The 25,604-nt window shown below is 43.4% G+C and overlaps 1 protein-coding gene across 1 annotated transcript; it reads right to left on the reverse strand.

Annotated features, from left to right (window-relative positions):
- LOC100010102 (sulfotransferase 1B1-like) lies at positions 1-25,344 on the reverse strand. Its single transcript, XM_001362336.4, has 8 exons — positions 24,505-25,344; positions 14,569-14,751; positions 8,197-8,325; positions 6,851-6,948; positions 3,883-4,009; positions 3,337-3,431; positions 1,319-1,499; positions 1-513 (listed from the first exon to the last, which is right to left on the reverse strand). Exons 2-8 carry the CDS (start codon positions 14,714-14,716, stop codon positions 401-403), a joined length of 891 nt encoding a protein of 296 aa, XP_001362373.1. The 5' UTR covers positions 14,717-14,751; positions 24,505-25,344; the 3' UTR covers positions 1-400.
- Between the last annotated feature and the right edge of the window lie 260 nt (positions 25,345-25,604).

Genomic DNA, 25,604 nt, shown 5'->3' on the forward strand with positions numbered 1-25,604 from the left:
TTGGACAGGAACTTGTTTGTTTGTTTTTATTTAGAATATTTTCCCATGGTTCCATGATTCATGATTTTTCCCATCCCTCTTCCCTCCCCCCTCCTGGAGCTGACAAGCAGTCCCACTAGGTTATCCATGTCTATTTCCATGTTATTCATACTTGCAGTAGAGCAATTCTTTAACATCAAAACCCTAATCACATCCCCATCAAACCACGTGATTGATCATATGAGGAACTAGTTTTCTTAGAGATTATCCCAATTCTTAGCTGAATGCTCTTACACAATTGCCCTTCTTTGAACCATCCAGGTAGTTGCTTTTATTTTCCAGGCTATTTTATTTAGAAAAATTTAATTTTATTGAAATGAAATCCTGACAGATCTGTTGGGACATAAAAGAGCCAATTTCTTCAGATTTCGGTTCGGAACTTCAGAGTTGTTTCACTCATCTTTTTCTTGTAATCTGCATTGAATTTCTCATTTTGGGCCACAGTGAAGTAATTCTTCCAGTCTCCAGTAATTCCTGAAGACAAAAGAGAAAAGAAATGTGGATGAAAATGCCAACCCACTTGTAAAGGTATTGAAAGGAGGAGGGCTGAGGGATGGTTGGGAGACCCAAATACCATTCCAATACATGTGAACAATTACTTCTGGCCACCATTACGGTTAGAGGAAGAAAGCCACACTCTCTCTCCACAGGCTGAAATGAGAGGAAGGAAATTCATAGAAGGTTGTGGCAGCCAGGTGGTGCAGTGGGTAAAGTGCTATATTTGGAATTAAGAGAAGATCTGAGTTCAAAGTGTCTTTCGACACTTACTAGCTCTGTGATCCTGGGCAGGACACTTTCCTCTTTGTTCCTCAGTTTCCTCTCCTACAAAATGGGGATAATAATTGTGCCTGTCTCTCAAAATGGTAAAGTGCTTTGCCAGTCTTAAAGCAGTTTTCATTATGATGACGATGATTACTCCAGTTCTCCTGCTTACAAGACGAGTGATCTTGGATCTCCCTCCCTTAGTCTTTAGTTTCCACATGCGTAGAGTGAGAGAATTGGACTAGGAGACCTCCACTTTCTCTTCCCAATCTAGCTATTCAGGTTTAGACCTTCCAACTTATGGAGCTCTTTGGAGACAGAAGGTCCCTTTGGAGCGAGGAATAGTTGTGCTGCCATCATGAGGCACTTAATGCTTCAGTGTCACAGCCACTTCTTTAAGACTGCCAGTTACAAATCAGTGAAGCCCTGAACTGTATTGGTGGAGGGTCTTTCCATCTGGGGAGTTCTGACATGGAGGAAACTGTAGGTTGGAACGGAAAAGAAAGGGGATAGTCACCCTTGCGCATGAAAGGAGAGATGTCGTGGTCCATCAAGGTAGCTGGTAGAGCCTTGTAATTCACCATGAAGTTAGTCTTCATGGTTTCAAAGGAGGTGTGTTGGACAATTCTGTTCAAGGCTTCTTCATCCAGATTCTTCCCTAAGAACTGCATCACCTTCCGAATCTCTCTCTTTGGGTCCTGTGAATGGAGAACGAGATTTTGAGAGGCAGGAAAGATGGAGGGGCCCCGGAGCAAGGTGAATGCAATTTCAATCAGTTCAAAGAAAGGTCTCCGATTGTAAAATATGGAACTTCTTCTTCCAAATAAGCCTTTATTTGATCAGCAATAGAAATATTTGTCGCTGCATTTGATTCCAAGTGAATTCCAGCAATGAGATGATTTAGCATCATGGTCTTCTTGATACCTTTAATTTAATGTTGAACTTTCAGTTAGGCTACAACGGTTCACAGTGCTAAATAGGAAAAAATTTAATTTAATTGATTTTTAAAAATTTATTATAAAATTTAGAGAAAATTAATCTTAAAATTTAATAAATGTTCACTGGATTTTTTTTTAACAAATCAGAGATATTACCATGACATTTTCATTTGGGTATGTGATGAATGCTACTTTTGAAGATGGAAAGCACATTGCAGTCTCATTTCAATTATTATGTTTTCTATAAGATTAAACTTCCTTGGAGCAGTGAGGTAGCCCAGTGGATAGGGAGGCAGGCCCAGTTATGGGAGGTCCTGGGTTCAAATGTGGCCTCAGACACTTTCTAACTGTGTGACCCTAGACAAGTCATTTAATCCCAATTGCTTAGCCCTTACAGTTTTCTGCCTTGGAATTGATATTTGGTATTGATTCTAAGATGAAAGGTGAGAGTTAAAAAAAAGTTTCCTCATTTTCCTCTACTCTTTTTTTTTTTAACTCTTAATTCCGTCTTGGAGCCAATATTGGTTCCAAGGCAGAAGAGTGATGAGCTAGGCAATGGGAGTTATGTGACTTGCCCAGGGTCACACAGCTAGGAAGTGCCTGAGGCCAAATTTGAATCCAGGACCTCCCATCTCTGGACATGGCTTTCAATCCGCTGAGCCACCCACTTGCCTCCATTTTCCTCTACTCTTAATATTTTAGTGAGGCCAGCAGAAGTGGGAGAAACCATGATACAATCAGTGTAGTCTAATGGACAGATAGCTGGACCTGGAGGCAAGAAGATTTGGGTTCAAGTCTTGACTCAGATAGTTGCTAGTTGTATGATTTTTGGTAAATCACATATTCTCTCTAGGGCTCAACATGCTCATCTATAAAGGAGGATTTTGGACCAGCAACAGTCTAATGTCCCTATCAGTTCTAAATCTTTGATTCTACAAATTGACTCCGGAGATGCAGAGTGGCTCTGTTGCCTCCTGGCTGTAGAAGCTCAGGAAGGAAATGTGGGTTCCCTTAATTTACTAGCAGTTTGAAAGGATGCCCCAAGTCACACAAGTAATAAGTGTCAGAGTTGGACTATGACCCAGATCTTCGGACTTCAATGAAGTCAGTCTGAAGACTTTGAAGCAAAAACTATTCTACAGGATTACTATACCATCATCAGTACCTGATCCATGATGGCTGAACCTCGCAATGGTCATGATTATGCATACCTACTCTTCAAAAAGGCAGCTAGGTTGTACAGTGGATAGAGATGCGGAGCCTGGAGTCAGGAAGACTAGAGTTCAAATGTGGCCCCAGACACTAGCGATGTGACCTCATTTGCCTCAGTTTCCTCATCTGCAAAATGAGCTGGAGAAGGAAACGGCCAACCACATGTTTGGAAAGAAAACCTCAAATGGGTTCATGAAAAGTTGGACTAAACAATCTTCAAAAACCAAAATAAGATGGAAACCACTCATCCAGTAGATATTTGTATCAAAGGCTATTGATGCTGATCTCTTGCAAGGAAGCCCCTGATCCCTGATTTGCCTGTCTCAGCCTTCCACCTCAGTGGCAGGGAAAGGATTGTCTGAGAGAGATCTGTGCAGCACTGCACCTCTTTTATATCCTCGTAGAACAGGTAGAGTATGGGGTGATCCTTCCTCTTCTCCCACCAGCTCGTGACGTGTTCATACCAGGAGCCGTAGCTTACTGTATTCAGAAACAAAATAAAACGGAGACGGAAATACATTAGAGATATTTCACGCTGGACATGCACCCACCCTTGGTTGGGATTTCGTGATTCCATGAATAATATCTTTTAGTCCTGTCTATGAATGGGCAGAAGGAAGAGAAATCGAGCTTTCTCCTCCTTTTTTTTTTTAGAAACTTCTTGTTGATGATCATGTGATGGTGAAACTGAGTGTCTATTTGTAGGGAAAGGGAAGTTCACAGAAGAATTGATTACAGCTTTAGGAGAAGAAGCTTGGAAGACAGAAAACACATCCAGAAGACAATAAGGAAGACGGATGCTGAAGAAGATGGGATCACAGGGAGGACAGGCACTATTTAGGGATCACAGGGTGATCTATAAAGTACTTTTGCCAACAGCATCCTCTGTGACTCTCATCCCACTCAACTGGTCTTAATTGCTTGGCTTTACCGTTCCCAGACATGAACTTCTCCAGGTACTCAGCAAAGGTGCCTGGCTCGGGGTGGAACTTGTTCATTCTGTCAAAGTTGTAATAGGAGACTGCCACATCCTTGGCGTTCCGAGCCACATAGATAATCTGCAGGGAGACAGCAGGTAAGAGCCACTGCTGAGAGCAGAGCCTAGAGTAGTGATGGCGAACCTTTTAGAGATAACATGCCAGACCCCTCTTCCCGCCCCCCCCCCCCCCGCCAGATACAGTGCTGTGCCTGCCCTGCACCCTCCCCCCTTACCCCTCACAGGGAAGAGGGGAGGGAGAAAGCACATTGGGCTGCTGGGCAGAGCAGCGGGGTAAGTGAGGAATGTCCCCAGAGAGTGTAGAGGTGGGGAGGGGAGTGGCCCCAGTGCTCCACTACTGCCTACTTCCCCTCTGTCAGCTCCCATTGGCTGCTGGGCAGAGGGGCAAGAATGTGAAAAAATGTCTTCAGGGCTGGTGGAGAGGGGGTGAGGAGCAGCTCCACCAGAGTCCCTCTGCTATTCTGGTAACAAACTATAGGGGTAGGAGTATGGCGGCCACGTGCCCACAGAGAAAGCTCTGTGTGCCATCTTTGGCACCCGTGCCATAGGCTCGCCATCACTGGCCTAGAGAGCCAAGGAGTTCCCCATTTAAATCTGTGACTAAAACTACCCATTCCTTGGAAATGGGAAAGGTAGAAATCAAAAGTCATAGTTTTAAGTGAGTCATTGTAAGATAAGCACCTAGAAGGCACTCCATAAATGTGGTTCCCTTCCCTTCCTAGACTATATAATGTCCCCAGCCCAGCCTCCCCTTTCCCCATCTTTTTTCAGCTCTCTTTTATGTTTCTTCTCCCATTTCCCATGGAAGCTCCTTGAGGGCAGGGACTGTCTAGAACTTAGCACAGCGTCTGGCATATAGCAAGAACTTCATAAATGTTTGTTGGCTTGTTGTGTGCCCTGAAGTTGACATGCTTGTTCAAGAGTCCCACAGATTTCTAATGATACATGTAAAACCCAATGGGATGGCACGTTGACTGGGGGGGAGGAGGGAAAGAATATGAATCATGTAACCTTGGGAAAATATTCTAGATTAATTAAATAAAAAAATTTCGATTAAAAAAAAATAAAACAAAAGAGTCCCACAGATCTCCCAGGAGAGTGTAGTAGGAACTTCATGTTTGGAGTAGCTGTCAATGTGGGTTGAAGAGCCTTTTTCTTTGAAGCATCTCTTTTGGGGTGGAGGAAATAAATAGCCACATCTGGTACAGTCTACACACCGGGCATTTTTCTAGAAGGAACGCGTAATTTTTTAGAGACTCTAAGCATGGTTTTCTCAGAAGTCTACTTGGAGGCAGGGGCGTAATGAGCCAGAGAGTAGGAGAAAAGTCTCAATGTCTTCCTTCACGGGCCAGATTTGCTGAGGAACAAACCTCATCTGCCAAGACAGACGGTTCTGATCCCAAGAGCTGGCCTCAGGTCCCATCTGGGACCCCTTCTGGCTGTGGCTCTGAGCTAAGCACGCCACGTCGGGCGTCTGGGAGGCTCTCCCAGGGCTCCTTGCTCCCTGCCTGGAGTAAGGGAGACGAGCCATCCTTAGGTGCCTTTGGTCTTCCTCCCTTCCTGGTGTCTGACTGCAGCATCGCCTGGGCCTTTCTTGGCAGAGCCGCTGGAGGGGTTTGTCCTTTTCTTCTCCAGCTCCTACTGCAGGCAAAGGGGGTGAAGCGATGGGTGGGCCACCCATCGAGGAAGTGTCTGGGGCCAGACTGAACTCAGATCTCACATGTGTGTTTACATGGAGGCTCGTGGCCATGTGTGTACATACCAAACCAGCCCGCGGTACAGGGGATAGAGTGCTGGACCTGGGGAAGACCTGAGTGCACAGCCTGCCTCAGACACTTACTAGCTGGGAGACCTCAGAGAAATCCTCTCCTCGAATGGCTCAGTTTAGACATATGTAAAATGGGGACAGAGAAGAACCCGGCTCCCAGTGCTGCTGGGTAAGGGTCCAATGGGATACCTCTGCTGAAGTGCTTCAGAAGCCTTAAAGCACTATGCATGTACACGCATACACATACATGATCCGGCTTACATGTGTAATTAGGCAGACATTCTATGGAAATAGACATGAATGTGAGCAAACCCACACGGACCTGTAACGACACGTGCACACACATGTTAATTCACCGTGCATATTTAACGTATACACGTGTATCAGACATACCCGTGTATGGCTGTAATTCTGTCTGGGCTACACGGGCTTGTAATTTTCAGTGAGGCTTCCCCTTCAAGGCTGAGCCATTGGGCTTCTCTTGGACCTTCCCTGAAGCCAGTGTCCACTCCAAACGGCTGCAGACGGACTTCTCTACCGTCCCCACCCAGCAGCCTCCGCGCAGGTCACCTCTAGCCTTTGCAATGGCCCCTCGGGGCTCCCGAGCGCCCTGCAAAGCTCCCTGCTCCAGGAGGCTTTTCTGCTAGCTCCAGGCCGTCCTGTTCCCTTTCCCTCCCCCGCGCTTCACCTAACTGTCCGCCTTTGCTGCGGGCTTGGCTGGCACACGGAGCGGGGAAGCACTTGAGCGAGGCGAGTGTCAGACCAAATGGAGCTCTTCCCAGCAGCCCGGTGAGACGAGAGGGCCAGGTTGGAGCGCATCTGGCATCCGTCCCACGGAGGTCCAGTGGCCCCATCGCCATTGCCCAAAAACCGGGCTGGACTCCTTGCTCGCTCGTCTTTGGTTTCGCCCTCGGGACTCCCTCCAGAGGGCTTTGGAGGAAGGGCGTTCTGTGCAGGAGCAGCTCTGCACGCCAACAGCATGGGCATGGGCGCTCGCACGAGGCCAAGAGAGCAAGAGCGAGGACACCGTTCCTGAGCTCCGGGGATGTTGGGGGACATTAACTCCCCCGGCCCGGGCTTTGTCTCCTTGTCCGACCTCTTGCTAGCTGTACGGCTTCCGAGGGGCGTGCTTACCTTGCAGTTGCTCTCCCAGAAATTCTTGGGAAGGAGGGCAATCGGCAGGTGAGTCTTCACAAACCGAGGGGATGGCGCCTTTTCTAAGTACTCGGTACCTGGGAAAGTCCATTGACACATGCGGAAATTAGATTTCCCCCTTGAAATGTCTACCACCTAGTCTTGACAAATGGCTTTCTGACCACTTTCTGAAAAGCTGCGCAAGACTGAAGCAGTCTTTGATCGAGTTTGCCTTTTCTTGAAGCCATCGAGCTGGGAAAGACTGGGTCCAAGTCCCTCTCCCCTTCCTCCCCACGTCAGAGTGTCCACCTCTCAGAGGACTCCTGAAAACAGGGAGGAGAGGGTGCAGCTGAATGAAGGGAATGCTCGTACGCACACCCCATTCCCGATGATGGTCAAAGAATGACTGCATCTCAGAATTAGGGACGTTTAGCCGATAGCATCGCTCCTGCTAATAGGACTCCTCCTGAATAATATGGGGTGGTGGACAGAGCCCACTGCTGGGAGTCAGGAATTCCTGGGTTCTTAATCCTACCTCAGTTTCCTCATTATAAAATGGGGATAATAACTGCACCTACCTCCCATGGTGGGGTGAGAACCAAAGACAAGAATCACAGTAAAGCTTTTTAGCACAATGCCCGATGGGTAGTATTATGATTATTCCAAGAAACTCAAAAGAGGGAAAAAATGATATTGGGAGAGACAGCAGTCAAGGAGAAGAATAGAGATAGTAAGTACAATAGAAAAAGAAATTCCCACGGAGACCAAACAGAGGGAAGACAAAGTCTGAAGTCTGTAGGCTGAGAGAAATACAGTAGTGATGATGGTGGGGATAATGATGATGGAGAAGAGGAAATATTGGTTTGCAACACTTATAATTATGATCACATTTGATACTCACAACCACCCTGGGAAGTGGGTGCTCTTGTTCCCATTTCTCAGGTGAAGAAACTAAGGCAGATAGTGGTTAAGTCACTTGCCCAAGATCACACAGTTAATAAATATCTGGGGCTGGTTTTAAAAATTCAGATCTTCCTGACTCCAGTGCTCTATCTACCATACCACTTAGCTGCCTGGAGAGATTAAATACTGCGTTTTCATGTAAAAATGAGGACTAATAGTTCTAATGGAATCAGGTGATATTTGAAGCTAGGAGAGACCTTTAAAGGCATCTAGACCAATTAACTCCCTATTTTAGAAAGGAATAAAGAGCTTTCTAGAGAAGTAGAACACCTTGTTCAATCAAGAGCCTGCAAGGGGCTGGTGCTTGACCAGCGCTACTAGAGTGGAGTACCATGTTTCTCCCACCTCCCCTCATCTTCTTCTTCCATAAGTTCAATGTATACCTGATGTCATTATCCCGGGAGCTGCAGACTCCAGCATTGGGACTCGCTCAAAAATGGGAACGTTCTTCTGCTTTTCAATATAACCATCACTTTTAATTAAGTCCATGATTTCACTCACCCAGGTAGTCCCTGCAATAAAGACAAAGAAGAATCTAGTCATCTACTTCATGTGTCCTTCAGGGCATGAGTGGCACTGAGGTCCTAGGTGGCCCTGGAGAGAGGGCTGGCCTTGGAGTCAGGAAGAGAGGAGTTGGTATCCCGCTTCTGACTTATTAACACTGTGCCCCGGTCACTTACAAAATGGGCTTAATCATAACACTTGCGTCTAGGGTGGCTGGGAGGATCAAAGGAATAGACATATGTAAAGCATTTTGCACACCTTACAGCACCGTACACTTACCTTATTGCTATTGTTGTTAACAGTCAATAAAGTTATAGAGATTTATTAGGTACCTACGGCAGGGGACACAAAAGGCAATCCCTGCCCTCAAGGCGCTCATTGTCTGATGGTGGAAGAAATACACAAACTCCTATGGACAGACAAAGGTGACCAGGAAAGAATTGAACTAGCATAACAAGAGCTTGAGAAAGGTTTTCTGTAGAAGAGGATGGTAGCTGCCATTTTTGTGAGCATTTTCTGGAGCTTGAAAAGCCCTTTACACAAACCCTTTCCTTCGCTTCTCACAACAGCCTGGTGCGGTGTTATATATACACATTTAACACAGTAAGAAACAGACTGAGATGTAGCATGCATAGCCTGTGGACTCGCTCTCTCTAGCCCTGTTTGTACTGTTAGACATGATGGCCACAGCTAGTCTACTGGTCTCCTTGGAGATGAGGCACATCCTCAAAGGGTTAGGGAACATCGATCCAAAGAGATCTGAAGAGCCCCCACCAGTGTTCTTTCCCTTTCAGGAGATTAAAATTGTAACCCCTGCCTATTTTTACAATACCCTACTTAAAGTTGAGTGGGAAGATCTACCCATTTTTTAGATCTAATCAACAAAAGTGTAAACATCCCACTTTAGTGGGTGATAAATCAGAATCGACCGACTGCCTCCTGGGCAGTCCTAAGCAAGGTTTTAGACTATGATTTGTCCACATTAAAAGTGGAGGAAGACACAGGAAGTGATGCAAAAGAAGCGTCTTTAAAAGGAGCAGTCACTTCCTGTGAGAGGGACTTCATTCTTTGGAGTGGAGGCTGAAGGAGAAATCTCCTGACTGGACCTGAAACCCTGTTCCAGATGAGACTGTTGGACTGACATGTGGTGAGTGAAAGAGCTGACTCCTTTCCTGGATATTTTCTGAAGAAACTAGTCTCAGGAGAGACTAGCCTCTTGAGAGAGTTTTTCCCCAGGTCCTCAGCTTTGCCAAGGGCAGCTAAGAAATAACTCTCCCTGCCTGGGTTGGGCTAGGGGCCAGAAGTAAATTATTTAGTGTTTAGGCTAGATATCTTACCCTATCCTCGCTCTCTGATTTTTCTTACTTCACTCTTTCCACATTTTGTAAATAAATTGTAAATAAACCTCTTTGGAATTAATATAAATTCCTAGCAACCACACTCTTAAATAAACCTTTATTTGAATTAACCCCCTTTCCCCCCTTACAAGGTATATACTATGGCAATAGAGTTGGGCCAAAATGTCTCTCCCTAGAGGTGACACTTTCAACTCCAAGCACATACAGAGTCCAGGGGAGAGTAGGTTCAGTTTTAAAGCCATAGGCATCCTTCCAAGGAGCAACTGACAGCTTCCACAGTCCTTCTGCAGTTGAAAAGATTAAGGTGTTCTCCTTAGCTTTGGGGGTTCAGTTCTGCCAGGTTCCTTATAGAGTTTTGAATTTTCCTTTCCTTCTATCTAGTTTAGTCTCCGTTCTTGTTTCAGACATTGCTGACAGCTGCTGCTGTCCTGGACATATTTATAAGGTGCTGATCAAAACTCTAAATCTTACTGAAAGACCTTCATGAACGGATGCAGAGTGCAATAAGCAGAACCAGGAGAGCATTATACATAGCAACTGCAATACTGGAATGATCAAATTTGATAGAATTGGCTACTAGCAGCAATGCAAGGATCCAGGACAATTCTGAGGGACTTATGAGAAAGGATGCTATCCACCTCCAGAGAAAGAGCTGTTATAGGGGAAATACACATGAAAACATGATTTATCACTCGTTTATTTGTTTGTAGGATTTGGGGTTTTGGTTTTAAAAGATTACTCTCTTACAAAAATGAATCATATGGAAATATGCTTTGAGTGAAAATACATGTATAGCCTAGTAGAATTGCTTGTCAACTCTGGGAGGTGGGAAGGAGAGAATATGAATAATGTAACTTTGGAAAACTTATGTATAAATTTATTATTTGAATAAAATAAAGATAAAATTTTTAAAAGGTCTAAATTCACTGATCTCAAGTTCACAAAAGTTCTGCTCAGGGCAACGGGCAGAGGGTGGAGGCTTGGGCACTCTACACTCTTTCCCTCCAGATGCTTGAATTGTAGGAGGGCAAAGCCTGAAACTCCACTGAGCAAAGCTCTGGAGACATGGAAGGTAAAAAACCCAAGATCCTCAACAAAGCTCAAGCCATAAAGCAGCTGAAGTCTGTCACATGCCTCAACTTTTCACCCTGAGGCCTGTAGCCATAAACTTTCCCCTCCCTCTCATCCTGCAAAATCACTGGATTTTTTCCCTTGGGAACCGAAACTAGGTTGTTATATGGTGATTTATGAGCTATAGAAATTATTGTGTAGACTCGATGAGGTGAATGAGATCACATGGTGCCGCTTTATCAATTATTTCTCTATTGTATAGGTGGAAACTTGTGCAAAATCCCCAGCTTGTTTTTCCCCCATATAAGAGTAGATGCAACTTTCCATAAAGTGCTTCTGGTTGCTATCAACTCCTCCAGTCCTCCTGACCGCCAATTGTGTCGGTGTCATTTTCATTGCTGCCTTTTGGGGGCCCTAACAAGCTGGCACTTGGCAGGCTGGACCCTGAACACCCCAAGTCCTCAGTGGGTATGCTATTACTCCCAGGTCAGGACCAAGTCCCTCAGCTAATCTGAACAATCTTGCTGGGCACCTGGTTGAATGCCTTCTGATTGATTGATGGCCAGGCTCTGTTCACACAGTGCTTGACTTATTTAGAGAGGTATGCCTTCATCTGGTACATGCACCAGGGCTAGTCGGGGATGGAGGGAGACTTAGGCATGCTCCTTTCTTTCTCCCTACATGTACTGCCTCCTACCTCTTAGAAGAGGATTATGGCATTTGGGGGGAATCAAGAAAAATGATATATAAGAAAGAGATATGTATACGTATACACACATATACACGTGTATATATGTGTGTGTGTGTGTGTGTGTGTGTGTGTGTAGTGAAAGTATTACTAGTACCTTTTAAAAGATGAGGAAATTGAGGCTCAGATTTTATGAGTTGATTGACCCCGAGTACTGGTGGCAAGAAGGACAATTTTGGGACCTTTTGTTCATATTTGAGACTTTGATTATAGGAAAATAATTTCAGTTGCTTTCATTGTCTTTGCTTCTCTTGCTCTATTCTTGTAGTTCTTATTTAATCTACAGACTTAAAGCTTTTCTTCTTGATGCTCTCTGTGTGTGACTCTGTTTCCCTATTGAATTTCCTTTTCTTCCTCTCATTAATTGCTTTCTCTCTTTCTCCTCTCACTTGAGCCTAGGATTTCCTAACCTGTTTTTGGATCGTGGATCCCTTTGGCATTCTAGTGAAGCCTATGGGGGTTCTTTCTCAGAATAATGTTTTTAAATGCATAAAATAAAATACAAAAGGCCACAAAGGAAAAAGAAATAATGTGGTAATATAAAAATATGCATTCAAAAACTCCCCATAAAACCAAGTTTGTAGACCTCCTGTCGTAACGCTTGCCTAGTTAGGCTATGGAAGCACCGATAGGCAGTATTGGTTCTTGCCCTTCTTACTTGAGGAAGACTGATGACAGCACCACGATGGGGCCAATGTACAGTGTTTCCAACGGATGCTAATCACACCTGAAAAGCCTCTACCATTGGTCAGGCACAAAGAGCCCACATGAACATTTGAGATGAAGGTGTCCCTTCATTTGCACATCTCACATGTCTTTTCAGTCATGGCGATTCTGCTTTGCTCCCAGACCACGGTGTCTTTGCAAGAGCTCACTCTGGGTCTGGGCTGCTCTGAAGGAGAATGTGGGCAAGAAGAAGTATTAGAAGGTCTATTGAGCTGTCATGCTGAACTCATTGCTGTATACCTGTGAAGCCGGGACAATCTACCAGCACCACGCTGGGACACTGAATGCCTGAACTGTCCCATCTGAATTGTCTTAGGAAGATCCTGAAGATCAAGATAAATACTGGTCACTGAGGTCCTTTCTGGAGCTGAACAGCCCAACATTCAGTCTCTGTTACAGAGAGAGGAATTCTGATGGACTGGCCATGTTGTTCAAATGTCAAACTCACGTTTACCTAAAAGATGATTTGATGGAGAACACACAGAGTTATGACACAAGTACATTCCCAAGGTCTCTCTGTAGAACTTTGGTATTGATTGGGAGACATGGGAGACACTGTGGGGACAGCTTGAGATCCCCATTGAGCCAAGCTCTGGAGAAATGGAAGCCAAAGCCTAAAGACCCCTAGAAGCAAAGCTCTGGAAGTAGCCATAGTTCAGATAAAGTCAGACGCATAGACCATGTCTCACCTGAGGCTTCAAACCCCTTCTTCTCCTCCCATTTTGCTGAACCGATGATGTTCCTACAAAAACCTACTGATGTATACATTCTTTGGGAATCTGGGTTAGATGGTTACTCATTGACATATGGACTTATTAGCCTATAGAAAATTCTGTCTAGATTTGATGAGGTAAAGCAAATCCATTGTACCAATCTTGTAAATCATTACCATCCACTGTGTACGTGAAAAGTTTGCCTAATCCCTTCAGTCTGACTCACTCTCTCTATAAAATAGAAGTCGTGATCATACATTTTGCCTTGCTTTGCAAATAGCTTGTCTTGGCCTCCTGACCCCAAACCTATTTCTCATCTACCCACCCCATCTTGGGGACCCACACTGATCTTGGTGAGCAGGTCTTGCCACAAGGTACTAGCATAGGACTGTCCAGCACCATATGCCCGCATCACAGTAGTAAGCGTTAGGGGTTGATAAAAGGCAAGACTGTCCTGCTGCAAAGTCCTGGTTTTCTTTCTCCCCTCTCCACGTATTGCCTTCTTAGGTAGGGCCCTTGTCTCAGAATCTGATCAGTGGAAACTGCTGTCTTTCCAGAGGCGATTCCTACTCTTTTCTTTCCCTCTCCAGTACCTGAATTTGGAATGAACTCCAAATAACATACTTTTCTTCCTCCCTTCCCAACAACAATGAACAGTAGATAAAGTCATTCTTTGCATACCTTTCGTCTTTATATCGTATTCCTTTCCAGATTTTTCCCTTCCCCTTTCTCTACCCGGCGAGCTACCCTTTGTAACAAAAAAGACTCCCACCCCTACCCCAACCAGTGCAATGACCCAGTAGGACAGCACATCCAACCAACATGGCAAGCAAATCTGACCGTGGATGCAATATTCAATACTTAGAGTCCCCTGTTTCTGCAATGAAGGGGAGAGGCAGAGCACATTATTTCAATATGGCTCTTTCTTTTCCCATGACGTAAGTATAGAGTTGCCTAGAAAATGTTCCTTGGAACTCCTTATGGATAGGAGGATTTGAAGCTGCTAGCCCTTTTCAACGAGGTAATTAAGTTGAGAAATCTGATGCAATAATGTGGAAACGTGGCTACATTTTCTTGGAAATAGACATAGAGTACATAGTTCAGAAAAAGCAAATTATCAGCCTTCATGGAGCTAAAGGGGATTCAGAGAGTTGTATTACAGTACAGGGTGTTCCCAAAATCTAGGTGTAGCTCCAAGCTTTTAATATCTTAAAAGTACACCAAGACTTTTGGAACACCTAATAGAGGGCAGCCAAGTGGCACTGTGGGTAGAATGTCAAGCCTGGAGTCAGGAAGACTCATTATTCTTAGTTTAAATCCTGCCTCAGATACTTAGAGCTGAATGACCCTGAGCAAGGACTTAACCCTGTTTGCCTCAGTTTTCTTATCTGTAAAATGATCTGGAGAAGGAAATGGCAAATCTTTGCCAAGAAAACCCCAAAATGGGTCAGGAAGAGTTCAGCATGACTGAAAAGACTGAACAACAACACAATTATTATTATTACTATTTCATAAATGCATCCATGTTACAAAACACACTGCCTTGTGAAGACTGAAGGGAGAAAAGTTGTTCCAATGTGGAGATAAGAAACATGAGTTTGGGGCAGACATCCTATTTAAAGACACGATACTCACCAGACTTTGGATACGTGATTACCCAAATGTCATCTGGCTTGCACTGGAACTGCTCAATCCTTTCCCAGTTGTAGGAAAAGGCACAAACCATGGGGTAGCCATGGACAGTCTTCAAATCCTTTCGGATGAAGTCTTCTGGAGAGATCATTCCAATGTTAGATGGTGGGTGCGGCAATTGTAAAACTGAGGAATCAAAGGAGAAATGTGGTCAGCAAAACACTGTGAACAAAAGCAGAAATTCCCATGGTTGCAATGAGAAGAAAAACATGCCATTAACTTTGTGGGTCTTGTACATGAACAGTAAAGGAAGGACTGCACAGCTAGGTTGAATCCAAATGAAGAGTGGCCTTGAATACCAGCCTAAATTTTATCTTGAAGACTAGTGAGCTTGAAAGGGAGAAGCCCCGGCATGGCTCCAAAGAAATGCCTAGCAATCAGAAGGTGGAAAAATTGGCAGCATTGTTTCCTCTTCTCCTAACTTGACACTCACCTCCAATATAAGCATATCTACTCCTTGCCCAGGGGAAATCACCCAAGTTTAGGAGAAAAACTTGAAGAGTTCTGAGGGAATGAATGAAGAAATAAAGCAGAAGATCAGAGGGAATGGGAAATCTACTTGAGCTCTAGGAGAAAAAGCTAGTGATGAAGCCAACCTCCTACTTAGCTAGAAAAGCATCTTCCCTTGGTTCGAGTCTCTCTTGTGTCAGATCAGTAGTAATCCCTTATTGTAATGCCCAGATCTTTATCATCTGCCAGTCAAACTTGGCAATAGAAGCCTCAGATTCAAGAAAGGAGCAGGAAGGGCTTTGGCCAGAGAACACTGAAGAGGCTTCTTCCTTCAGGTCCAGATTATGTCTGGGATCTAGAGAAAGTTTCCCAGGGATTAAGAAGGCATCTCCTTCCCTTCATTATTTTGCTAAGCATTTCTTCTCCAAAGAAGGACACTTTTGTAATAGAAACACATGGGATTAGGGAGCTTTTTCCATATTCAAATGGAAATGTTAGGATTAGGAGGGCTAAAAGTTGACGAAACTTCCTGGACAAGTTTACCTGGTGTTTAGCATGCAAATGAGTAATAATTATTCCTATTGAAGTTACTATTAATGGTGACTTGGGACCAGGCTAAAGAGCCGTGGGGATACTCAGGTAGGCCAAGTTAACAATACATTGTGCATCGGATGTCCAGACACAGCAGAAATTCAATTCATCCAAAACAGAACTCATTAACTTTTTCTGCAAACATTCTCTTCTTCTAAAATTTCTTTGCAAGCTCAGCATGATTTTGGTTTCCTCCCTTTTCCACACTCCACATATCCAACCAGTTGCCAGTGCTAAACTGTATTCCAAAATGGTGGACCAATTCACTCTCACTAACAATCCATTAGTGTATCTATTTTCCCTGATCCCCTCCAGCATTTGTCATTTCTGAAAGATATGAGGTGTTACCGCAGAGATATTTTAATTTGCCTTTTTCCAATCCAATAGATTTAGAGTATTTTTATATGACTAGAGAACTTCATTTTCTTCTGAAAATTGCTTGTACATATCCTTTGACCATTTATCATTTGGGGAATGTTTTTTGTTTTTTATAAATTTGTCTTAGTTCCCTATATATTTGAGAAATGACATGTTTGTCAGAGAAATTTGCTGTAAAACTTTTAATATTACTTCATTTTCGGTGGTATAGCCCCCAGTAGTTAGAGCAGGCCCCAATAAAATCAGAGCCATCAACTAGCTAGAGCCAGGCACGTACGATCTCACCCAAAGCCCCTGATAAGTCCTTGACTGTCCCGAGCTATTCTTGTTCTATCCACTGAAGCCAAACATTTCCCTGATAATCTGGACTAGATGACATATTGATTTATTTATCCTATAGGAAACTCTAAGTTTTGGTGAGGTAAATTAAGTCATTGTACTAAGAGTGTAAATCATTACTAACCATTGTCCATGTAAAAAGTTTACCTAATCCCATGCCACTTTCTCTATAAAATACTAGCCTCAGATTGCTACCAGTTTCATTGGCCCTCCTGTGTCATCCTTGTCCCTATGCCTCATTCTTCTCCCCACTTCTGGAAGCCCAAATTTTTGTCAGTCACCTGACATGGTATCTTTTAGCAAAATGTAATTTCCCTGGTTCTCTCTCTCAACTGGGTTTTTGGGAACCCCAAGTTTGCCCCTGTCCCCCAAGAACTCGCCCTGAGGGAAGTCCCACACTGACTCATTTCAGACTCAACAATAGACCTTAAAGTGCTTGATGATCCCAATTTAGGTGGGACTAGTAGACAGTCAAATATTAAATACCCCTCCCTTTTGCCTTAGAAGTTTCCACCATTGTATCAGAGATCCTTTCCCAAGAAATCGAACACTGGGAAGGAACCATCTATTGTTCCTTGGAGAATTATGTTGCGGGTGATTATCACAGAGATACTGTCCCCAGAGCCCATGGTTTTTAGACATTTGATTCTGGTAGTGGCCAAATATTGAACTCCATTTCTTTCCTGACTAAAGACTGGGCTTTACTGACTACTTTAGTAGTTCTGTTTTTTTTTTCCAATTGACATCTTTTTTATTTAGGTCTATTTTTACTTTTGTTTTGTCTGAGATCATGATTGCTACCCTTGACATTTTTACTTTAGCTAAAGCATATTAGATTTTGCTCTAGCCCTTTATTTTTACTTTGTGCATGCCTTTTTGTTTGAAGTGTGTCTCTCCTAATCAACATATGATTGTATTCTTGCTTCTAATACATTCTGCTATCTGCTTCTGTTTCACAGGTTTGTTGTTACTGTTGTGGTTCTCCTTTTCCTCCTCCTCTCTCTTTTTGTTAACTTAAAATTTAAATTATATAAACAGTTTTTGACAATTGTTTTCTGAAATTTTGAGATTCAGATTCCTTCCCTTTCTCCCTTCCCCTCCCCTTCCTGGGGCAGTAAATAGTTTGAAATAGTTTATAAAGCTGCTAAGAATGTTTGCAGAAGTAGATCCTTTCCCCCCTATAATTTGGTCTCATTGGAATACAGACTTAGTAGTGATATTTCTGGGTGAAAGGGTATGCATAGTTTTATGGCCTTTTGGGCATGTTTCCAAATTGCTCTCCAGAATAGTTCACAGTTTCACCAATAGTGTATTAGTGCCCCAGTTTCCCCACATCTTCCCCAACATTTATTATTTTCATTTTTGGTCATATTAACCAATCTGATAAATATGAGATGGTATCTCAGAATTGTTATAACTTGCATCTCTAATCAATAGTGATTTAGAGCATTTTTATAGGAATATAGAGGATAGTTTTAATTTCTTCATCTGAGAATTTCCCGTTTGTATTCTTTGTTCATTTATCAATTGGAGATTGCTTTGTATTCTTGATAAATTTGACTCCATTCTCTATATATTTGAGAAATGAAGCTTTTGGCAGGTTTGCGAACTATAAATTCACCCCGCTCCCCACCAAGTTTGTTGTTTCCCTTCGAATCTTGGGTTTGTTTGTAATAAACTTTCAAATTTAATGTAATTAAAATGGTTGATTTCACTTTTTATAATCTCTCTATATTGTTTTGTCATAAATTCTTTCCTTGTCCATATAGATCTATGAATAGAATATAAAGTTATTCTATGTTGTCCTAATTTTTTATGGTATCACCCTTTATTTTGGGTCAAGGATCCATTTTGACTTTATTTTGGCATGTGGTGTGAGAGATGTTGGTCTATGCCTAGCTTCTGCCATACTATTTTCTAGTTTTCCAGGAGTGTTTGTCAAATAGTGAGTTCTTCACCTCAAGCTTGGATCTTTGGGTTTCTCAAACACTAGGTTACTATGGTCATTAACTATTGTGTGTTCATTACTTAACCTATTCCATTGATCCATTACTCTTAGCCTGTGCCAGACTGGGTTTTTATTTGTTTGTTTTAAACCATTACCTGTTACAGCCAATACTGTATATTGATTGGTTCTAAGGCATAAGAGTGTTAAGGATTAGGCAATAGAGGTTAAGTGACTTGCCCAGGGTCACACAGGTAGGAAGTATCTGAGGCCAGATTTGAGCATAGGACTTCCTCTCTCTGGGCCTGGCTCTCAATCTACCGAGACATCTAGCTGCCCCTCAGATTGTTTTTATGATTACCACTTTATAATATAGTTTGAGATCAGATAAGTCTAGGTTTCTTTCCTTCATATATTTTTTCCATAATCCTTTTGATATTCTTGACCTTTTATTCTTCCAGTTGAATTTTGCTATGATTTATTCTAGCTCTAAAAAATAATTTTTGGGTATTCTCTCCCTCTTTTTCCTATCCATCCTACCTCCCTTAATCGGTGCTCCTTTTTATCACTGCATTTCCATTTCTCTTATTGTCTCCCTCTCCTATTTACCTATTGGGTAAGATAGGCTCCTATACCCAACTGAGGATATCTATAGATATCAATCAATCAATCTATCTATCTATCTATCTATCTATCCATCTATCTATCTATCTATCCTTATATTCCTCTTTGAATCACTTCCAAAGAGAGTGAGGTTCAAGCATTGTCCTCTTGCCCCAGCATTTCCCCTTCCACTGTAAAAGCTCTTCCTTGTGTACTTCCTTTATGGGATGAAATTTTCTCCAATCTACCTCTATCCTCCTTCTTCTCCCAGCGATTCCTTCTTTCTCACATCTTCAGTTTTTTTGAGATCACACCAGTATAGTTGACTCACACCCATGCATTCTGCCCATGTAAACTTTTAATTGTCCTAACAATGATAAAGTTCTTAGGAGTTACAAATATCATCTTCCCATATAGGAATGTAAATAGCTTAATATTATTGAGACCCTTGTGGTTTTTTTTTATGTTTACCTTTTTATGCTTCTATTGGATCTTATAATTGAATGTTAAATTTTCTATTCAGCTCTGGTCTTTTCAACAGGAATGTGTGAAAGTCCTCCATTTAATTAAATATCCATTTTTGCCCTGTGAAGGATTAGTTCTGATGGGTAAGTTATTTTTTGTTGTCATCCTAGATCCTTTTCTTTCCAAAATATCATATTTCAAGTCCCCCCTACTATGGAAACTGCTTAATATTGTGTGCTCCTGTCTATGGTTCCATGAAATTTGAATGGTTTCTTTCTGGATATTTGCAATAATTTCTCCTTGACCTAGGAGCTCTGGAATTGGAATTTTCATTTTGATATCTTTCAAGGAGGTAATTGGTGAACTGATTCAATTTCTATTTTGCCTTTTCGAGCTAACATATTAGTTCAGTTTTACTTTATAAAATCTGAAATATGATGTCTAGGCTCTTTTTGTGATCATAGCTTTTACCCAGACTGATAATTCTGAATTATCTCTCTCCAATTTATTATCCAGGTTTCCCCCCCCCCCCCAATGAATTGCTTCAAATTTTCTTCTATTTTTGGATTGTTTTGATTTTGTTTTATTATTTCTTGATGTAGCTTCCAGTTGCTCAGTTCTAATGTTTTATGAAATTATTTTCTTCATTAAGTTTTGGTATTTCTTTTTCTATTTGGCCTATTCTGCTTTTTAAGAAGGTCTTTTCCTTAGGGAATTTTTATGTCTTTGTTATGATTAGACCAATTCATTTTTAAGATATTATTTTCTTCAGTATTTTTTGTGCCTCCTTTACCAAGTTGTTAATTCTTTTTTTGGATAATTTTCTCTTTATAGCCCCCAGTAGTAAAAGTGGACCCCAGTAAAATCAAAGCCATGGTTTGGCCAGAATCACTCCTCACACAAGACCCCCAAATCGGTCCTTTTCACCCCTCCCTGATGTACTTGGTAAATAACTGACTGTTCTAGACAAACCCACTGTAGCAAACATTCCCCTGAGAATCTGGCTGCATATTTACTTGTGATTTATTGTCCTATAGAAAACTCTGTTTAGAGCCACTGAAGTCATCTACATCCATTGTCTCTATCTTGTAAATAATTACTAACCATTTTCTCTGCAAAAGGTTTACCTAATCCCTTAGCATAAGTATGTGCCCCAAATCATAAGCTTTGTCACTGATCAGCAAGAGGGCTCTGCATGTCTGTTTGTCAATCTTTGATCTTTCTGTAATCCCAGAATCATTTCTCCCATCCTGGTTCATTGACCCACGAGTAATTTGTTGGGCAGATCTTGACAGTTATGATTTATTTGTGATTTCACTCCTAATATTTAAGACATTTATAAATTCTGAATTTATCTTGGTGAGATGTTGATCTAAATCTAATTTTTTCCATAACTGTTTTCTAATTTTCCCAGCAGTTCTTATCAAATAGTGAGTTCTTGTCCCCAAAGCTAGGATCTTTGGGTTTATTGAACACTAGCTTGCTGAGGTCATTTACCCTTAGTCTATTCCATTAATCCATCCTTCTGTCTCTTAGCCAGTGCCATATTGTTTTGATGACTCCTCTTTATAGTACAGTTTAAATTCTGCTACTGTTAGGCCACCTTCCTTCACATTTTTTTTTCATTATTTTCCTTGATATTCTTGATCTTTTATTCTTCCAGAAGAACTTTGTTATAGTTTTTTCTAATTCTATAAAAAGTTTCTTGGTAGTTTGATAGGTATGGCACTGAATAAGTAAATTAATTTGGGTAGGATTGCCATTTTTATTATGTTAGCTTGTTCTACCCATGAGCAATTAATGTTTTTCCAATTATTTAGATCTAGTTTTAGTTGTGTAAAAAGTGTTTTGTAGTTGTGTTCATATAATTCCTGTGTTTGTCTTGTAGATAGATTCCTAAGTATTTTACATTGTCTAGGGTGGTTTTAAATTGAGTGTATCTTTCTAACTCCTGGTGTTGTTTTGTTGGAAATACCTAGAAATGCTGATGTCTAATGTGGGTTTATTTTGTATCCTATGGCTTTGCTAAAGTTATTGATTATTTCCACTAGCTTTTTGTTGATTCTCTAGTACTCTTTAAGTAGACCATCATATCATCTGCAAAGAGTGATAGCTTGGTCTCCTCATTGCCTATTTTAATACCTCCAATTGCTTTTTCTTCTCTAATTGCCATCACTAGTGTTTCTAGTACAATATTAAATAATAGAGGTAAAAATGGGCATCTCTGCTTCACTCCTGATTTTCTTGGGAAGGCTTTTAACTTGTTCCCAATTGTAGATGATACTTGCTTATTATTATTATTTTGAGAAAAGGCCCTTCTATTCCTATGCTTTCTAGTGTTTCAATATGAATGAGTGTTGTATTTGGTCAAAGGCTTTTTCTGCGTCTATTGAGATAATCATGTGGTTCTTGCTGGTTTGCTTGTTGATGTGGTCAATTATGTGGATGGTTTTCCTAATATTGAACCATTCTTGCATTCCTGGTATGAATCCTACTTGATCATAGTGAATAACCCTCGTGATCACTTGCTGGAGTTTTTTTGCTAGTATCCTATTTAAGATTTGTGCATCTATGTTCATGAAGGAGATTGGTCTGCAGTTTTCTTTCTCTGTTTTTGACCTGCCTGGTTTTGGAATCAGTACCATGTTTGTGTCATAAAAGGAGTTTGGTAGAACTCCCTCTTTGCTTATTTTGTTATATAGTTTGTATAATACTGGGATTAGTTGTTCTTTGAATATTTGATAGAATTCATTTGTGAATCCATCTGGACCTGGGGATTTTTTCTTGGGGAGTTCTTGGATGGCTTGTTTCATTTCTTTTTCTGATATGGGATTATTTAGGTATTCTATTTACATCATAAGAACAAACTATCTCTTCATAATTTCCTCTTCCTTGGAGGTGAGATCACCCTTTTCATCTTTGATACTGTTAATTTGATTCTCTTCTTTCTTTTTAGAATTAAATTAATCAATGCTTTATTTTATTTGTTTTCTCAAAGAACCAGCTCCTAATTTTATTTACTCTTTTACTTTCTTATTTTATTAATTTCTCCTTTGATTTTTATGATTTCCAATTTAGTTTTTAACTGGGCTTTTTAAATTTGTTCTTTTTCTAGTTTTTAAAATTGCATGCCCAATTCATTAATCTACTGCTGAGAAGATAAAAATACTCGGTGTCCTTCCAGGGATCAGAGGCCAATAGGAGGCCTGCTCTGCTTTGCAGAGTATGGAAGGAGTGTTTAAGGACCAGGATGACTCTAAGAACAGAAGAACAACATCAAGGATTTCTGATCTAATGGCATTAGTGTGGGACCCCCAAAGAACTTGGGGACCCTTGTGGAAGCCCCTGGCTGCCTTTTGGGGCAGACCAGCTAAAAATGCTTATGTTCTTAGCATAATCCAGAAATTGTTTCCTCTTTTCAAAACTCAGGGGGAAAATCGTTCTGAAAGAATGCTACACTCTGAATTCCATCTCCACCACTTCCAAATCCTACTCTTGGAATGCATCCATTTGGCTGGAGGCTGAGGCTCTTGGATAAAGCTTTTTATGTCGAAATTTTCCCAAGACTTTAAAAGAAAAAAAAACAAGAAAAAGAGTAGGACTATCTACCATTTGGGGTGGGGTGAGGGAAGTTTTTTTACCTAATTTTCAAGGCAACACCAACATTTAAATCCCAGCAAAATCAGGGCTTAGGCTAGGATTTCTGTGTTTATCTCATTTTTTAAAACATGCGAACTGAAGTGGGTAGCTGGGGTTCAACTCTGACCTCAGATACTTCCCAGTGGTGTGACCCTGGGCAAGTCACTTGACCCCCACTGCCTAGCCCTTACCACTCTTCTGCCTTGGAACCAATAAACAGTATTGATTCTAAGATGGAAGGGAAGGGTTTAAACCACCCCCACCCAAAAACCCCTTGTATGTACTGACGGCGTACTAGAGGACAGCCTAAACCTGAAGAATTAGCCCCTGGAAGTTGAGAGTCGGAGGCTGGGCTGAACTCTTGGGGGAGGATGGGTGCCTTGGTGGGTGTGCTGTCAGTGAAGTGACTGGTATTTTTCGTGAGCTGCAAAGCAGAAAAAAAGAAAGAGAAGCTGTTCGGGTAGTAAAAGAGTCCCAGAGCAGAGAGGCAGGGCATTCCAGTGGGGTCGGAGCTCTGAAGTCGCCCACACTAGCTTACAAACAACTTGGAATCACCTGGGGAATTCGGCCCTTTTCTGGTGTAATTCCAAATTGAGCCAGAGAGTCTGTTACTTCAATTCTGTCCCAAGGAGGTCAAGGGCTGTGAAGAGCTAGCGGGTGCCCACCAATGCCCAGGGCAGTGTCACTGGCAATGACCAAGAGCCTGGCACCGACCAGGGAATGGCTGGGTGCACTGCAGGGAGGGATGAGTGTGAGGTGAGGCAGAGAAGACAGCGGGGCCGACGGGGCGATCGATGTACAGTCACTTGGGGCCAGTGTTTCAAGGAGGCACTACCTGTGACATAAAGAAGCCTTCTGGGAATCCAGACACGGGTTCTAATCATTTGTGCACCAAGTATTTTCTGCAAACCATTTCTTTGCTGAGTATTTGCCCCAAACACCAGCACCGTTTGTAAGGCCTCTCCTGGCGGCAGGAGTTTAGGGACCTCCCGCCAGGTTATTGGCAAATCCAATTTGGACCCAGAATGGACCTTCAAGATCATTTCGTCCCCGGGGAGGGACCCGCTAAAAACAGCAGACGTGCAGCCAAGAAATGAGGGCGTGTGGGATTAAGTATGTACTTGTTGCACAAATTCCGGGGCCCCAAAGATTGGGAATCCCAGGCCAGTCGCGGCCCCATGGGAGAACGCTGGCCTGGGGGCAGGAAGGCTCTCTGCCTCTGCATTCTGCTGGGTGACCCTGGGCAAGTCACTTGATTCTGTCTGACACTGGGCTGGAAACCCCTGTAGGGTCTTTGCTAGGGAAGCCCCAACAAGATCAGGAAGAGTCAGAGATAACGGAGACACGACTGACCCACAGCCCCAGCGCCCCCAGGTTGCTCCCAGACACCAGTCGGGGGCAGAGCCCCGGTGTAAGCCTCGGTCTTCTCCAGCCTCCTCTAGGCGACCGCACAAAAGAACAGGACTCACCCTCCGGGATCACGTAATCTCTTGGCTTGGGCTCCTTTGCTGCCTCCTTAGGGCGGCAGCAGCGGGCGCCTTCTTGGGCACGAAGCCTGTCTCGGAAACGGTGGCGTTCCCTGCAGGAGAGCCGGAGGCACGATGCAAGCGGAGGCTGAGCCAACAGGAAAGAGCAGCGTCGGAGGAAAGCCGCCGGGCCCTGTCTGAGCAGGCCGAAGGGCACTGGCTGCCCCGGGGAGCTGGCGAGCAGGAGTGGCTCGGCTCAGGCTGGGGGGGCGGCGTGCAGAGCGCGGGCACGGCGCCAAGGACACAGCGAAAGGTCGCAATGCCGAGGCCAGGACCTGGAGCGGACGAGGGATTTCTCGGCAAGCTCGCTTTGGCTGTTTCTTGGGGAAAACATGCAGGGAGGAGTGCGGGGGCAGGGCCACCCTGCCTGAACTCATCCGAAGGGAGCCGCCCGTCTTTCTCACTCGACCGAGAGCCTGAAAGGGCTCCCCGGAGAGGGGCGCCGCGCCCCGCCCCCTCTCACACTCGGGGAAGTCTTTGTCCGCCACAGGAGCCCCCTCAGGGCTCCTCCCAGGCACAAAGCCCTGCCTTCCCTCGGACCCCAGGACGCGGCGCCCAGCCCCCGGCACTCGGAGGGACGGACCACAGTCTTTCTCCTTTGAACTCCCTTTTCTTTTCCTCAGTGGCACGGAAACAGCCGTGTTCCCCTTTGGGCTGGGAAGCTTTGAGTCCCCAGGTCTGTTGGTCCCTGTCTCCTGCCCCGCTCCTACGGAAGGCGCTCGAGCATCCTGCTCCAGCCCAGACGCTGTCCGTACTAGCCCCCTTGCAAAAGCAAGCCCACTGCGTGTGTGTACGCAGGCGCGGACCTACAGCTAGCAGGGCCCCGGGGCTACTCTCGCAGGCTGCCGTTAGCACCAGGAACACGGGAAAGTTCTTTTTCAGGCTTGGGCTTTGCCTTGAGAGCTGAAGAGGCACCCAGGCGGCTCAGGGGAGAGAGAGCCAAGTCTGGAGGCAGGAGGTCCTGGGTTCAGAGCTGACCGCAGCCCCAGGCCTCGCTGTCCTTCTGCCTTGGAGCCAGGACACCGCATTCTAAACAGAAGGTC

The sequence above is a fragment of the Monodelphis domestica genome, chromosome 6, assembly GCF_027887165.1.
Source record: "Monodelphis domestica isolate mMonDom1 chromosome 6, mMonDom1.pri, whole genome shotgun sequence".
NCBI lineage: Eukaryota > Metazoa > Chordata > Mammalia > Didelphimorphia > Didelphidae > Monodelphis > Monodelphis domestica.

Coding starts and splice junctions, on each gene's coding strand:
- LOC100010102 (XM_001362336.4), bottom strand. CDS start 14,716: ATGATCTCTCCAGAAGACTTCATCCGAAAGGATTTGAAGACTGTCCAT. Junction 4,010..6,850: donor TCTGGGAGAGCAACTGCAAG/GTAAGCACGCCC, acceptor GTCTCCCTGCAG/ATTATCTATGTGGCTCGGAA. Junction 1,500..3,336: donor TCTACGAGGATATAAAAGAG/GTGCAGTGCTGC, acceptor CTCCATTCACAG/GACCCAAAGAGAGAGATTCG.